The 17,716-nt window shown below is 39.4% G+C and overlaps 1 protein-coding gene across 2 annotated transcripts in view; it reads left to right on the top strand.

Moving 5' to 3' along the window:
• CFAP53 (cilia and flagella associated protein 53) overlaps nucleotides 1-17,716 on the top strand; it is a 45,237-nt gene that overhangs the window by 6,922 nt on the left and 20,599 nt on the right. For both annotated transcript variants that reach the window (XM_032259483.1, XM_032259484.1), the window contains exons 4-5: nucleotides 7,977-8,280; nucleotides 8,779-8,997. In XM_032259483.1, coding sequence (XP_032115374.1) covers nucleotides 7,977-8,280; nucleotides 8,779-8,997 — 523 coding nt within the window. The remainder of the gene's footprint in view (nucleotides 1-7,976; nucleotides 8,281-8,778; nucleotides 8,998-17,716) is intronic.

Raw genomic sequence — 17,716 nt, 5'->3', positions numbered from 1 at the left:
CTCAGTTGTGTTTTCAGTGCTTCTGATACTTCTAAGAGTATAAACATTAAGAATTGGGCTGGGCATGGTGGCTCATACCTGTAATCCCAGCACTTTGGGAGGCTGAGGCAGGCAGATCACCTGAGGTCAGGAGCTTGAGGCCATCTGTCTAACATGGTAAAACCCTGTCTCTCCTAAAAATACAAAAAATTAGCTGGGTGTGGTGGCACACATCTGTAGTCCTAGCTACTTGGGAGGCTGAGGCAGGAGAATTGCTTGAACCTGGGAGGTGGAGGTTGCAGTGAGTCAAGATCGCACCACTGCTCTCCTGCCTGGGCAACAGAATGAGACTCGCTCTAACTCAAAAAAAAAAAAAAAGAATTGCTGTTATTTGGCTGTGCACGTCAACTCACACCTATAATCCCAGCACTTTGATCGCTTGAGGCCAGGAGTTTGAGACCAACCTGGGCAACATAGTGAGACCTTACCTCTACAAAAAATAAAAAAATTAGCCAGGCATGGTAACATGTGCCTCTAGTCTTAGCTACTCGGGAGGCTGAGACAGGAGGATCACTTGAGCCCAGGAGTTCGAGGTTGCAGTGAGCTGCAATTGCAACACTGGACTCCAGCCTGGACAACAGACTGAGACGCTGTCAATTAAAAAAATAATTCCATTATGCATCTCAGGATAGTTTGTTCATTTTTTCCCTTTATTCTCTTCTTTTTTAAAATTTTTGTGGGTACTTAGTAGGTGTATATATTTATGGGGTACATGAGATGTTTTAATATAGGCATGCAATGTGAAATAAGCACATCATAGAGAGTGGGGTATCCATCCCCTCAAGCATTTATCTTTTGAGTTACAAATAATCCAGTTATACTCTAAGTTATTTTAAAATGTACAATTAAGTTATTATTGACTATAGTCATCCTGTTGTACTGTCAAACAATAGGTCTTATTCATTCATTCTTTTTTTTGGTACCCATTAACTGTCCCCACCTCCACCCCCAATCCCCCACTATCCTTCCCAGCCTCTGGTAACTATCTTTCTTTATCTCCATGAGTTCAATTGTTTTGATTTTTTTATCCCACAAATATGTGAGAATATGCCATGTTTGTCTTTCTGTGCCTGGCTTACTTCGCTTAATGACCTCCAGCTCCATCCATGGTGTTACAAATGACTGGATTTCATTCTATATTATGACTGAATAGTACTTCATTGTGTATATGTACCACATTTTCTTTATCCATTCATCTGTTGATGGACACTTAGGTTGCTTCCACATCTTAGCTATCATAAACAGTGCTACAGCACACACAGGAGTGCAAACATCTCTTTAATATACTGATTTTCTTTCTTTGAGGTCTGTACCCAGCAGTGGGATTGCTGGATCTATGGTAGCTCTATTTTTAGTTTTTTGAGGAACCTCCAAACTGTTCTCCATAGTGGTTGTATTACATTCCCACAGTGTATGAGGGTTCCCTTTTCTCCACATCCTCACTAGGATTTGTTATTCCCTATCTTTTGGATGTAAGCCATTTTAGCTGGGGTGAAATGATATCTCACTGTAGTTTTGATCTGCATTTCCCTGATGATCCATGACGTTGAGCACCTTTTCATATGCCTGTTTGCCGTTTTTATGTCTTCTTTTGAGGAATGTCTGTTGAAATTTTTTGCCCATTTTTTGATGGGGTTGTTAAATTTTTTTCTTATAGAGTTGTTTGAGCTTCTGGTTATTAATCTCTTCTCAGAGGAGTAGTTTGCAGATATTTTCTCCCATTCTGTGGGTTGCCTCTTCACTTTGTTGATTGTATCTTTTGCTATGTAAAAGATGTGATCCCATTTGATACGGCCCCAGTAGTCCATTTTTGCTTTGGTTGACTGTGCTTGTAGGGTATTGCTCAAGAGATCTTTTGCCCAGACCAATGTCCTAGAGATTTTCCCCCAATGTTTTCTTGTAGTAGTTTCATAGTTTGAGGTCTTAGATTTAAGTCTTGGATCTATTTTGATTTGATTTTTATATATGATGAAAGATAGGTCTATTTTCATCCTTTGATTTGACTTTTATAGATGATGAAAGATAGGGCCTATTTTCATTCTTTGCATATGGATATCCAGTTTTCCCAGCATCATTTATTGAAGAGATTGTTTTTTCCCCAGTGCATGTTCTTGGCTCCTTTGTCAAAAATGAGTTCACTGTATATTTGTTTCTGGGTTCTCTATTCCTTTTCTTTGGTTTATGTGTCTGTTTTTATGCTAGTACTATGCTGTCCAGTTTTGTTATTTTTGCTTAGAATAGCTTTGGTTATCTATCTATATCTATCTGTCTAACGTATCTATCTATCTATCTATCTATCTATCTATCTATCTATCTATCTATCTGAGACAGGATCTCATTCTGTTTTCTACGCTGTAGTGCATTTACAGGATCTCAGTTCACTGCAACCTCTGCCTCCCAGGTTAGGTTCAAGCAATTCTCCTGCCTCAGTCTCCCAAGTAACTGGAACCACAGGTGCGTACCACCACACTCAGCTAATTCTTCATTTTTTTTTAGTAAAGACAGGGTTTCACCATGTTGCCCAGGCTGGTCTCGAACTCCCAGTCTCAAGTGATCCACCCGCCTTCGCCTCCCAAAGTGCTGGGATTACAGGCATGAGCAACTGTTTTTTTCTATCTCTGTGAAGAATGTCATTGGTATTTTGATAGGGATTGCATTGAATCTGTAGATTGCTTTGGGTGGTATAGATATTTTAATAATATTGATTTTCTAATTCAAGAACATGGAATATTTTTCAATTTTTTGGTGTCCTTTTCAATTTCTTTCATTGGTGTTTTATAGTTTTCATTGTAGAGATTTTTCACTTCTTTGGTTAATTCCTAGGTATTTAATGTTATTTGTGGCTATTGGAAATGGGATTACTTTTTAAATTTCTTTTTCATGTTGTTCACTGTAAGCACAGAAGTACTATTGATTTTTGTATGTGGATTTTGTATCCTGCAACTTTACTGAATTTGTTTAGCAATTCTTAGAGTTTTCTTGTGGAGTCTAGGTTTTTCCAAATGTAAGATCATGTCATCTGCAAACAAGGATAATTTGACTTCTTACTTTGCAAATTTGGAGGCCCTTTATATCTTTCTCTTGTGTGATTGCTCTAGCTAGGACTTCCAATGCTATGTTGAATAATAGCAGTGATGGCGCATTTTGCCCCTTTTTTCAGACACATCTCTGAGCGCCATGATCACATGATATGACCCATGGAATGCCCTAAATTATCCATTTCGTCTGTCTTTTAATTTTAGAATAACTAAGATTTTTATATTCAGAAGGGATTTTTAAAGTCCAAATATTACTTGGAAGTGTTTAAAACATAGCCATTAGCATTCCTTCATTCAGTAAATACTTTTGAGCTCCTACGTTATGCTGGGCTCTGTGAGAGTGATTGTCACTTAAGTTGTCAGGTCATCTAGTTTAAGTGGGGCATGGTGTGTATCATGTTAAGCCAGATTGAGGAACGGATGGTCCAAAAATACCTGAGTTAAAATCTGGTAGAATACAGAAGGAATACAAGAGTTCATTTTTCATAGCACTCAAAATCTGAGTAGACCAGAAATACGAAGGTCAACAGATGTGAAAAGCAGCAAAATGAGTTCTGTGGAAGGATCAAGACATGGTGCAGAGAAAGCTTCTTCCATTTGCTCTTTCTGCTGTGAAGTTGCTATTAATAATATGGACAGCCCTAAATCCTAAACCCTCCTACTAGAGGCCAGAAGGAGAAGTAAGCCGTTGCAGTGAGTAGTGGATACAAGTTGCAGATGCAGCTGCTAAAAGTAAATTCAGACTGTGAAAAGGAGAGGGAATAGGAAGTTTCAGGGCCTGGGGAGCTGCTGAAGGAGGGCAGTGAAGAAAACCCAGAGTAGTAATGCATAGGGCCAGAAGCGACTTGCCACTCTCCTCAGCTTGTAGATGGATAACTGAGTTCTATAGGTAGGGATTTGTCTAGGTCTTAAGCTTGAGGTGACCAAAAGAGGATTAGACTTGGATTTTCAAGCCTGCATAAAGCATGCACCCATACCCTGTCCTTCATGGGATTTAGACATCCTTGCTACTGGCTGCTGGGGGGAAAAGATGCTGTGGGGGGAAAATGGTATATTAGCCAAGTGACTCTCAGTGAACCATCCGTATATTTTCTATTCCCTAGTAAATTTCTCTCAATGTATTAAGAAAAATGAATAGTTCATAAGCAATTGTGCTTTTAAAATTTATGGATTTAGCAACATTTTACAGATTTCACTTGTATAACTGAGTTTTTGCTAGTTAGATAAATTGTTAAAAATTTTAAAGAAACAAATGTATCCTATAGTAATGTAATTTATCTGAAAACAAATTGTTTTCAGTGTTTTTAATACAACACTGCCAACTCCTCAATATGGATAAGCAAACATACTGTTGAGTAAGGATGTGTTGTTAGACCCTATTACTGAAAATATCATTGAGGCTTTAATACATATATTAATATAAAGCAGAATAATTTTCCTCTTTCTTCTTTTTCTTGTGTGTTTTTTTTGTATTCCATTGCAATAAATATACCACAGTTTATTTGTTCTCTTGGTGACAGTCATTTCAGTTATTTTCAGTGTGGGACTCTTATGAATAAAATTATGATGAATATACATGTCTTCTGATGGCATATGCATTCAATTCTCTTTGATATATTCAGTGACATTCGTAGAATATTTGATACATGGAATAGATCATTTTTAGTGCTCCTTATCTTCTATACAGCAAAATTATTTTCAGCAATAATAATGAAATGAAATGGATAATAATGACAAGAAAAAAATTACCAGTGGTTTTGTTTGTTTTGTTTTTAATTTAAAATAATTATAGATTTACAGAAAGTGCAGAGATGGTGCAGAGATCCCATATACCCTTCACCTAGTTTCCTCCAGTGGTTACATCTTTCGTAATTGTAATACATTATTAAAACAAGGAAACTGACAGTGGTACAAGGTGTGTGTTTAGTTCTGTGCCATTTTATCACCTGTGGATCCGTGTAACCACCGCTACAATCAAGATACAGAACTATTCCATCACCGCAAACATCTGCATGTTACCTCTCTCTAGTCTTGCCCACTACTCTCACCCCCATAATTCCTAACCCTGACAACAACTAATCTCTATTTCCATAATTTCATTATTTTAAGAATGTTGTGTAAATGGAATCACACAATATGTGATCTTTTGAGATTGGCCTTTTTCACTCAACATAATGCCTTTAAGGTCCATCCAAGTTGTTGGAGGTATTGCTGGTTTGTCTTTTATATTACTGAGTAGTATTTCATTACATGAATGTACCTCAGTTTGTTTAAACTATTCACTTATTGAAAGACATTTTGTTTGTTTCTAGTTTTGCTCTACTATAAGTACATCTGACAGGAACATTTGTGTACAGGTTTTTGTGTGAGCATATGTTTTCATTTCTTTAGGCAAATTATCATATATTATTGCTGGATCATATGTAATTTTTTAAATAAATGATGTACTATTTTCTAGAGTAGCTGTACCATTTTACAGTCTCGCCAGCAGTAGATGAGGTCCAGTTTTTCCACATGCTCCTTTTGGTGGTGGCGTCATTTATGTTTTGTTTTTGTTTTTTTTTAGCTGTTCTAATAGGTGTGCTGTGATATCTCATCATGGGCTTAATTGGCATTTACCTAATGGCTGCTGTTGTTGAGCAACTTTTCATGTGCTTATTTTCCATCTGTACATTTTCTTTGGTAAAATGTCTCGATATCTGTTGCCCATTTTCTAGTTAGATTTTTAGAATTTAGATTTTTTTAGCTGTTAAGTTTTTGTCCTTTTTTTTTTTTTAAGCTGTTAAGTTTTGATATATATATTTTTTGAGACAGAGTTTCACTCTTGTTACCCAGGCTGGAGTGCAATGTGCAATCTTGGCTCACTGCAACCTCCACCTCCTGGGTTCAAGCGATTCTTCTGCCTCAGCCTCCTGAGTAGCTGGAATTACAGGCATGCGCCACCACACCTGGCTAATTTTTGTATTTTTTTAGTAGAGACAGGGTTTCTCTATGTTGGTCAGGCTGGACCCAAACTCCCAACCTCAGGTGATCCACCCACCTCGGCCTCCCAAAGTGGGATTACAGGCATGAGCCACCGCGCCCTGCAAGTTTTGAGAATTCTTTATGTATTCTAGATAGAACTTATTTGTCCGATATGTGGGTTTTTTCCTAGTCTATACATTATCTTTTTTTTTTCATGTTTTAAATGGTTTTTCCTTTTTTTCACCATTCAGTAGTTCTGTCTCATTTATCCTATTGAAAGGATCTTGTACAGAGCAAAAGTTTTTAATATTAATGAAATCAAATTTGTCAATATTTCTTTTATGGATTGTGCTTTTGGTACATTATGAAATTTCTTTTTAAATACCCTGTAATTATACGCAGTTAATAATTAGACCCCAGATTAAGGTAGGCATTTCAAGGGTTTGTTTTGGGGTGTTTTTATTAATGAATATCCTGGGATGTATGGTCAGAATGCCTGTGAGTCAGAGGTAGTCTTGCATCTATCAGTTGATGGTGGAGGTGATACAGTGAGGCACCAAGAAATCCAAACTCCAGGGCCACACTGCCAGGTCTTCAGTCCCAGTTCTACCACATATTAAATGGATGAACTTAGATAAGACGCTTACTGCTCTGTGCTTCCATTTCCTCATCTGTAAACCAAGGATAATAAAAATAACAAAAATGAACTTGCAGTAATGTTCATTGCCATATTGGTTATTATAAAGATTACAAGAGTTCATACATGGTAAAGTGCTTAGAATAGAATCTGGCAGATAATAAGCACTTAATAACTTTTGCTAATAATATTCTTACTACTGGCTATGTGACTTGGGGAGACACTTGGGCTCCCTGAGTCTCCGTTGCTTTAACTCTAAGATAGGGATGATACCTGCTACCTATAAAGCATTCACAAACAGAAAGTTTTCCTCTTATCGATGATTGTTATCTTGAGAATAAATAGACATTTCATCCATCATTTAATTTAATTTTTTTTTTTAGAGATAGGGTCTTTCTTACTGACCTACAGTGCAGGCTGGAGTGCATTGGTATGATCCTAACTCAGTGCAGCCAGAAACTCCTGGGTTTGAGTGGCCTTCTTGACTCTGTCTCCCAAGTAGGTAGGACTACAGGCATGTACCACCATGCCTAACTAATTTTTTGAAAATTTTTATAGAGACAATGTCTCACTGTGTTGCCCAGGCTAGTCCTGGGCTCCAGCGATCCTCCTGCCTTGGCCTCCCAAAGTATTGGGATTACAGATATGAGTCACCATGCCTGGCCAGATATCCTGTCTATCAATAGTGAGCATCTCAGCATGGTGTGGTGGTTGATGCCTGTAATCCCAGCACTTTGGAAGGCTGAGGCATGAGAATCACTGCAGGCTAGGAGTTGGAGACCAGCCTTGGCAACATGGTGAGACCTTGTCTCTACAAAAAAAATTGTTTAGCCAGACATGGTGACACGTGCTTGTAGTCTCAGTTACTTGGGAGGCAATGGTGGGAAGATCAATTGAGGCCAGGAGTTCAAGGATGCAGTAAGCCATGATCATGCCACTGCATTCCAGCCTGGGCGACAGAGTGAGACCTTGTCTCTTAAAAAAAAGTGAGCATCGCTAAATGAGGGGTTCTCAAAGTCAAGTGAATAGGTCAGTCATTTGAGTTAATAGGTTGAGTTTTTGGTCCAAGGTCACACAGGAAATGGAGTCAGGCTGCCTTTGCCTGACTCCAGTTTCCATAGTCAGGCTGTGCCATCCTGGTGCCTGCCTCTCTGCTACTCCTTCATGTTTCCTATGCTCCGATGGGGGCCTGCATCCAGGTCTTTGATTTTTCTTGCTCCATTGTGTACAGATGGTGCCTCAATAGAGCAGTGATTCATGAAAGGCTGTGTTTTGTCTTTTTAAAATTTCCTTTTCAGGGAACACTGTCAGGAGCTCCGTGTTGAATTGTTTTGTATCCATCAGAAGAAGGTGTGTGAGGAGCGGAAAGCACAGATCGCATTTAATGAGGAGCTGAGGAGGCAAAAGCTGGTGGAAGAGCAGATGTTCTCCAAACTCTGGGAGGAAGACCGATTAGCCAAGGAAAAGCGAGAAGCCCAAGAGGAGAGGAGACAGAAAGAGCTGATGGAGAATACACGCCTGGGGCTGAATGCCCAGATCACCAGCATCAAGGCACAAAGGAAGGCACTACAGCTGTTGAAGGAAGAGGAGGCGCGCCTTGTGGTGGGCCTTTAAACTGCTTGTGATAGGGTGATCAACTCCATGGGTGGAGTACAGTTTGCAGGCCTGTTACCGTATAATTTGTCTGATGGCCTCGGCTGGTTTACAGGCACATTTCCATTTTTGGACTTTCAGTTTAATAATGTATTCAAATGTATGGTGAAGAGTACATAGAAGGGTCAAGTTTGGAAGGCCAACACACCCACAGGTGGAGAATGGTGGTGGGCAACAGGTTCTGGGATTAAAAGTGGCGTCTCTTTATACTTTTCTGTTTTTCAACTCTACAACTATTTATTACTTTAAAACCACACATGCCCAGGTAATTTTCATTTATTGCTGACTCAACTGTGAAAAGGCAAGTTTTATTTCTTACAGCCTCTCTAAATCTAGGTGTGTGTGTGTATTTCCAAAAATCCTTTATTCTCATCTCCTAAATCAAATGCACTAACTTGTCTTGTCCAACTGTACTGATGTTTTATCTTTATTATGATTCTACCTTAGGAAAGTAACAATGCACAGATTAAACATGAGAATGAACAGGATAAACTAAAGAAACAGAAGGCAAAGCAGGAAACTAGGACCATGTTGCAAAAGGCCCTACAAGAGAGGATAGAACATATTCAGCAGGAATACAGAGACGAACAAGACTTGAACATGAAGCTTGTGCAAAGGGCCCTTCAAGACTTACAGGAAGAGGCAGATAAAAAGAAACAAAAAAGAGTAAGACATTTCTTTCTTGCCTGCTACCTGCTGGAAGGGATTCCTTACTGAGTTCTCAGTCTTGTGGAAGACGGCTACAAATATGTAACAGTGCTACTTTGAGTGTGGTTCATGAGCCAACAGCATCAGCACCATCTGGGAAAATGTCAGAAATAGAAATTCACAGGCTCCAGAATCAGGATTTTCCAATCAAAATCATGACAGGGGCAGGAAATCTGTTTCAGCACACTCCCCCAGGTGATTCTGATGCTAACTAAAGTTTGAGAACTCCTGGAATTTGAGGAAGACATCACTGAGAAAGTGCCATTTGAGTTGGACCTTAAAGGATATGTAAAGTTTTGTCAGGCAAAAAAAGGAGGGAAAGGCATTCAGTATTGATTCGCTACCTGTCCCTTTGAAATTTGTGTTGAACTTTTAAGAGTGTTTTGTGGCAGGATGCAGTGGCTCATGCCTGTAATCCCAGCACTTTAGGAGGAGGAGGCGGGTGGATCACCTGAGGTCAGGAGCTTGAAACCAACCTGGCCAACATGTTGAAACCCCTTCTCCACTAAAAATACAAAAATTAGTCGGGTGTGGTGGCATGCACCTGTAATCTCAGCTACTTCAGAGGCTGAGGCAGGAGAATCGCTTGAACTTGGGAGGCAGAGGTTGCAGTGAGCCAAGATCACACCACTGCACTCCAGCCTGGTCTCAAAAAAAAAAAAAAAGTGTTTTGTTTCTCCCATAGGTCCTTTTTCTTTTTTTTTTTCACCTGGTTCTTAGTGTGCATGTGCTTTGTTTTTTAAGTAAACTTCTCTCTCTCTCTTTTTTTTTTTTTTTTTTTTTTTGAGACAGGGTCTCACTCTGTAACCGAGGCTGGAGTACGGTGGCATAATCATGGCTCACTGTAGCTTCCCCCTCCTGGGCTCCAGCAATCCTCCCACCTCAGCCTCTCGAGTAGCTGGGACTACAGATGCCCACCACCTAGGCAGGCTAATTTATGCATTTTTTGTAGAGACAGGGCTTCGCCAAGTTGCCTGGGCTGGTCTGGAGTGGGCTCCCACCTTGGCCTCCCAAAGTGCTGGGATTACAGGTGTAATCTAGTCACTGTGCCTGGATATACTTTTCATTTTGATATGATTGTAGATTCACATGCAGTTTTAAGAAATTATAGAGAGAAATTCCTTGTACCCTTTACTCTGGTTCCCTCAATGGTAATATCTTGCAAAACTATAGTACCATGCCAGTCAGGATGTTGACATCAAATCAAGATACTGAACATCCATCACCACCAGGCTATATTGCCTTAATATAGCCACATCTGCTTCCCTCTTGCTCCACCTTCTCCTTAACCCTGTTCTTTATTTCTATAATTTTATTTCAGGAATGTTATATTAGTAGAATGATATAGTATATAATTTTTTCAGATAGCTTTTCTCACTTAGCATAACTCTCAGGAGATTTATCCAGCTTTTTGGATCTATCAATAATTGTTTCTTGGCCGGGCGCGGTGGCTCAAGCCTGTAATCCCAGCACTTTGGGAGGCCGAGGCGGGTGGATCACGAGGTCAAGAGATCGAGACCATCCTGGTCAACATGGTGAAACCCCATCTCTACTAAAAACTACAAAAAATTAGCTGGGCATGGTGGCGCATGCCTGTAGTCCCAGCTACTCAGGAGGCTGAGGCAGGAGAATTGCTTGAACCCAGGAGGCGGAGGTTGCGGTGAGCCGAGATCGTGCCATTGCACTCCAGCCTGGGTAACAAGAGCGAAACTCCGTCTCCAAAAAAAACAAAATATAATTGTTTCTTTTTATTATTTACTTATTTATTTATTTTTAGCCAGTCTGGCTCTGTCACTCAGGCTGGAGTGCAGTGGGGTGATCTCAACTCCCTGCAGCCTTGACTTACCGGGCTCAATTGACACTTCCGCCTCAATCTTGTGAGTAGTTGGGCCTACAGGCACAAGCCACCATTTTGAGCTAATTTTCTTATTTTTTGTAGAGATGGAGTCTCACTCTGCTGCCCTTGAACTCCTGGGCTTAAGTGATTCTCTTGCCTTGGCCTCCCAATGTGTTGGAATTACAGGAATGAGCCACTGTGCCCAGACTTCTTTTTATTTTTTCTGTTTATTTATTTATTTGAGACGGAGTTTTACTCTTGTTGCCCAGGCTGGAGTGCAATGACATGATCTCGGCTCACCACAACCTCCGCCTCTCAGGTTCAAGCGATTTTCCTGCCTCAGCCTCCTGAGTAGCTGGTATTACAGGCGTGCGCTGCTGTGCCCAGTGCTTTAAGTAGAGATGGGCACATCTCTACTTAAAGATGTTTCTCCATGTTGGCCAGGCTGTTCTCACACTCCCAATCTCAGGTGACCCACCTGCCTCAGCCTCCCAATTTATTATTGAGTAGCATTCATGGTATAGATTTACCACAATTGGTTTAGCCATTCACCTGTTGAAGGACATTTGAGTTGTTTCCAGTCTATGACTATTATAAGTAAAGCTGCTATATTCATTTGAGTACAGGGTTTTCTGTGAACACAAATTCTCACTTCTTTTTTTTTTTTTTTTTTTTATAGAGTCTCACGCTGTCACCCAGGCTGGAGTGCAGTGGCATCGTCCCAGCTCACTGCAACCTCCACCTCCTGAGTTCAAGTGATTCTCCTGCCACAGCCTCCTGAGTAGCTGGGATTACAGCAGTGTGCCAACCATGCCCAGCTAATTTTTTTTTTGTATTTTTGGTAAAGACAGGATATTGCCATGTTGACCAGGCTGGTCTAGAACTCCTGACCTTAAGTGATTCACCCACCTTAGCCTCCCGAAGTGCTTGGATTACAGGAATGAGCCACCACACCAGGCACAAATTACCATTTCTATGAGATAAATGCCTAGAAGAGCAATTGCTATGTCATATAGTAATTGCATGTTTAGTTTTTTAAAGAAACTGCTTAACTGTTTTTCAGAGTAGCTATACAATCTTACATTTCCACCAGCAATACATGAGCAATCCAGTTTCTCCACATCCTCACCAGCATTTGGTGGTATCACTATTGTTCACTTTAACCATTCTGACAGATGTGTAGTAACATCTCATTGTGGTTTAATTTACATTTCCCTCATGGCTAATGATTTTGAACAACTTTTGTGTGCCTGTTTTCCATCTGTATGTCTTCTTCAGTGAAATGTCTGTTCATGTTTTTTGCCCATTTTCTGTTTTTTTTTTTTTTCCTTTTCCTTTTTGTCGAGCCAGTATCTCACCTTGTCACTTAGGGCGCAGTACAGTGGCATGATCATAGCTTACTGCAGCCTCCAACTCCTGATTTTTGCCCATTTTCTAATCAACTTCCTTATTTGATTTGTCTTTTCCTGTTGAGGTTTTTGTTCACGATTAAATCATTTTATTTATTTATTTTAACAGTTTCAAGAGAGAATTCACATAACATTCAGTTCCCCAGTTTAAAGCATACAATTCAGTGGACTTTACCATATTCACAGATAGTGCAGCCATCACCACATTCCATTTTAGAACATTTTCACTATCCTGCTATCCCTTCTTCCCCACCTCCCGCCTCCAGTCCTAAGTAGACACTTATCTACTTTGTGTCTCTATAGATGTCCCCATTCTGGATGAAATGAATGGAATCACATATTATGTGTCCTTTTGACTGTCTTCTTTCACTTAGCATAACATTTTCAAGGTTTATCCACATTGTAGCGTGTATCACTACTATTTTATTTGTTTATGCAGCTGAATGATTTTCTGTTGGGTGGATATGCGACATTTTGTTTATGCTTTATGTCAGTTGATGGACATTTGAGTTATTTCCACTTTTTGGCTATTATGAATAATGTTACTATGAACATTCATGTACAAATTTTTGTGTTGACATATGTTTTCATTTTTCTTTGGGGCATGTATCTAGAAGTAGCATTACTGGGTCATACATACAGTAACTCTGTTGAAGTTTTGAGGAATTGCCAAGCTATATTCCAAAGTGGCTGAACCATTTTACCTTCCCATAAGCTGTGTATGAGGATTTTGATTTATCCACATACTCAGCAACACTTATTATTGTCTGTCTTTTTTATTTTGTCCATCCTAGTGCATCTAAAGTGGTATCTCACTATGGTTTTTATTTGTATTTCCCTAGGGACTAATGATATTGAACCTCTTTTCCTGTGTTTATGGCCATTTGTAGATCTTCCTTGGAGAAATCTATCTGAAGGCTATTCTCTATTCTTTTTTTTCTGTTTGTTTTTGTTTTTATATACATTTTATTGCACTTTAGGTTCTGGGTTACATGTAAAGAACAGGCAGGATTGTTGCATAGGTACATACATGGCAATGTGGTTTGCTGCCTCCATCCACCCCCGTCACCTATATCTGGCATTTCTCCCGCTGTTATCCCTCCCCAACTCCCTACCCCCTGCTATCCCTCCCCTAGTCCACCCCAACAGACCCCAGTGTGTGATGCTTCCCTCCCTGTGTCCATGTGTTCTCATGGTTCAACATTCATCTATGAGTGAGAACATGCAGCATTTGATTTTCTGTTCTTGTGTCAGTTTGCTGGGAATGATGGTTTCCAGGTTCATCCATGTCCCTACAAAGGACAGAAACTCATCATTTTTTATAGCTGCCTAGTATTCTGTGGTGTATAGGTGCCACATTTTCTTTATCCAGTCTATCATTGATGGGTATTTGGGTTGGTTCCAGGTCTTTGCTTTTGTAAACAGTGCCGCAATGAACATATGTGTGCATGTGTCTTTATAATAGAATGATTTATAATCCTTTGGCTATATACCCAGTAATGGAATTGTGGGTCAAATGGAATTTCTATTTCTAGATCCTTGAGGAATCGCCACACTGTCTTCCACAATGGTTGAACTAATTTACACTCCCACCAACAGTGTAAAAGTGTTCCTATTTCTCCACATCCTCTCCAGCGTCTGTTGTCTCCAGATTTTTTTAATGATCGCCATTCTAACTGGCATGAGATGATATCTCATTGTGGTTTTGATTTGCATTTCTCTAATGACCAGTGATGATGAGCATTTTTTCCATATGTTTCTTGGCCTTATATATGTCTTCTTTTGAAAAGTGTTTGTTCATGTCCTTCACCCACATTTAAATGGGTTTGTTTGTTTTTTTTCTTGTAAATCTGTTTTAGTTCTTTGTAGATTCTGGATATTAGCCATTTGTCGGATGGGTAGATTGCAAAAATTTTTTCCCATTCTGTTGGTTGCCCGTTGACCCTAATGATTGTTCCTTTTGCTGTACACAAGCTCGAGTTTAATTAGATCCCATTTGTCTATTTTGGCTTTTGCTGCCAATGCTTTTGGTGTTTTAGTCATGAAGTCCTTGCCTATGCCTATGTCCTGAATGGTTTTGCCTAGGTTTTCTTCTAGGGTTTTTATGGCGTTAGGTCTTATGTTTAAGTCTTTAATCCATCTGGAGTTAATTTTAGTGTAAGGTGTCAGGAAGGGGTCCAGTTTCTGCTTTCTGCACATGGCTAGCCAGTTTTCTCAACACCATTTATAAAAGGGAATCCTTTCCCCATTGCTTGTTTTTGTCAGGTTTGTCAAAGATCAGATGGTTGTAGATGTGTGGCGTTGCCTTTGAGGCCTCTGTTCTGCTCCATTGGTCTATATCTCTGTTTTGGTACCAGTACCATGCTGTTTTGATTAGCGTAGCCTTGTAGTATAGTTTGAAGTCAGGTAGTGTGATACTTCCAGCTTTGTTCTTTTTGCTTAGGGTTATCTTGGCTATGCGGGCTCTCTTTTTGTTCCATATGAAGTTTAAGGTGGTTTTTTTCCAGATCTGTGAAGAGGATCATAGGTAGCTTGATGGGGATAGTGTTGAATCTATAAATTACTTTGGGTGGTATGGCCATTTTCACAATATTGATTTTTCCTAACCATGAGCATGGAATGTTTCTCCATCTGTTTGTGTCCTCTCTTATTTCCTTGAGCAGTGTTTTGTAGTTCTCCTTGAAGAGGTCCTTTACATCCTTTGTTAGTTGTATTCCTAGGTATTTTATTCTCTTTGTAGCAATTGTGAATAGCAGTTCATTCTTGATTTGGCTCTCTTTAAGTTGTTATTGGTGTATAGGAATGCATGTGATTTCTGCACATTGATTTTGTATACTGAGACTTTGCTGAAGTTGCTTATCAGTTTCAGGAGACTTTGGGCTGAGATGATGGGGTCTTATAAATATACAATCGTGCTGTCTGCAAATAGAGATAATTTGACTTCCTCCTTTCCTAATTGAATACTCTTTATTTCTTTTTCTTGCCTGATTGCTCTGGCTAGAACTTCCAATACTATATTGAATAGGAATGGTGAGAGAGGGCATTCTTGTCTAGTGCCAGATTTCAAAGGGAATGCTTCCAGTTTTTGCCCATTCAGTATGATATTGGCTGTGGGTTTGTCATAAATAATTTTTATTATTTTGAGATGTGTTCTGTTGATACCTAGTTTATTTAGAGTTTTTAGCATAAAGGGCTGTTGAATTTTGTTGAAGGCCTTCTCTGCATCAATTGAGATAATCATGTGGTTTTTGTCTTTGGTTATGTTTATGTGGTGTATTAGATTTAAAGATTGTGTATGTTGAACCAGCCTTGCATCCCCAGGATGAAGCCTATTTGATCGTGATGGATAAGCTTTTTGATGTGCTATTGCAATCAGTTTGCCAGTATTTTATTGAAGATTTTTGCATCTATGTTCATCATGGATATTGGCCTGGAGTTTTCTGTTCTTCCTGAGTCCCTGCTGGGTTTGGTATCAGGATGATGTTGGTCTCATAAAATGATTTGGGAAGGATTCCCTCTTTTTGGATTGTTTGGAATAGTTACAGAAGGAATGGTACCAGCTCCTCTTTGTATGTGTGGTAGAACTCGGCTGTGAACCCATCTGGAACTGGGCTTTTTTTGGGTGGTAGGCTCTTAATTGCTGCCTCAACTTCAGACTTGTTATTGGTCTATTCAGGGTTTTGAATTCTTCCTGGTTTAGGTTTGGGAGGGTGCAAGTGTCCAGGAATTTATCCATTTCTTTCAGGCTTACTGCTTTATCTGCATTACTACAAAGAGTTGTTTGTAGTAATCTCTGATGGTAGTTTGTATTTCTGTGGAATCTGTGGTGATAACCCCTTTATTGTGTTTTATTGCATCTATTTGATTCTTCTCTCTTTTCTTTTTTATAAAGCTGGCTAGCAGTCTGCCTATTTTGTTGATTTTTTCAAAAAACCAGCTTCTGGATTTATTGATTTGTTGAATAGTTTTTTGTGTCTCTATCTCCTTCAGTTCAGCTCTGATCTTAGTTATTTCTTGTCTTCTGCTAAGTTTTGAGTTTTTTTGATCTTGTTCCTCTAGCTCTTTCAATTTTGACAATAGGGTGTTGATTTTAGATCTTTCCTTGCTTCTAATGTGGGCATTTGTTGCTATAAATTTTCCTGTAGACACTGCTTTAAATGTGTCCCAGAGATTCTGGTATGTTGTGTCTTCATTCTCATTGGTTTCGAAAAATGTCTTTATTTCTGCCTTCATTTCATTGTTTATCCAGTCAACATTCAAGAACCAGTCATTCAGTTTCCATGAAGCTGTTCAGTTCTGAGTTGGTTTCTGAATCCTGAGTTCTAACTTGATTGCACTGTGATCTGAGAGAGTGTTTGTTATGATTTCCATTCTTTTGCATTTGCTGAGGAGTGATTTACTTCCAATTATGTGGTCAATTTTAGAGTAAGTGTGGTATGGTGCTGAGAAGAATGTATATTCTATGGATTTGGGGTGGAGAGTTCTATAGATGTCTATTAGGTTTGCTTTTCCAGATATCCGTTCAAGTCCTGGATATTCTTGTTAATTTTCTGTCTTGTTGATCTGTCTATTATTGACAGTGGAGTGTTAAAGTCTCCCACTATTACTGTGTGGGAATCGAAGTCTCTTTATAGGTTGTTAAGAATTTGCTTTATGTAGAAGACATATATGAGGCCAAAAATCATGAAAAAATGCTCATCATCACTGGTCATTAGAGAAAAGCAGATCAAAACTACATTGAGATACAATCTCATGCCAGTTAGAATAGCAATCATTAAAAATCTGGAGACAACAGATGCTGGAGAGGATGTGGAGAAATAGGAAGACTTTTACACTGTTGAAGGGAGTATAAATTAGTTCAACCATTTGGAAGACAGTGTGGTGATTCCTCAAGGACTTAGAAATAGAAATTCCATTTGACCCAGCAATCCCATTTGACCCAGCAATCCCATTACTGGGTATATATCCAAAGTATTATCAATCATTCTATTATAAGGACACATGCACACGTATGTTCACTGTTTACGATAGCAAAGACTTGGAACCAACCCAAATGCCCATTGATGATACACTGGAAAGGGAGAATGTGGCACATATACACCACAGAATACTAGGGAGCCATAAAAAATGATGAGTTCATGTCCTTTGTAGGGACATGGATGAATCTGGAAACCATCATTCTCAGCAAACTGATACAGATCAGAAAATCAAACACTGCATGTTCTCACTCATAGGTGGGTATTGAACAATGAGAACACATGTACACAGGGAGGGGAGCATCACACATTGAGGTCTGTGTTGGGGGGACTAGAGGAGGGACAGTGGGGGGTAGGGAGTTGGGGAGAGATAACATGGGGAGAAATGCCAGATATAGGTGATGGAGGGGATGGAGGCAGCAAACCACATTGCGACGTATGTACCTATGCAACAA

The sequence above is a fragment of the Sapajus apella genome, unplaced genomic scaffold, assembly GCF_009761245.1.
Source record: "Sapajus apella isolate SASKATOON/1434 unplaced genomic scaffold, GSC_monkey_1.0 scaffold109, whole genome shotgun sequence".
Taxonomy (NCBI): domain Eukaryota; kingdom Metazoa; phylum Chordata; class Mammalia; order Primates; family Cebidae; genus Sapajus; species Sapajus apella.
Note: the sequence above shows the minus strand (reverse complement) of the source record. Positions and strands in the feature narration are given on the sequence as shown.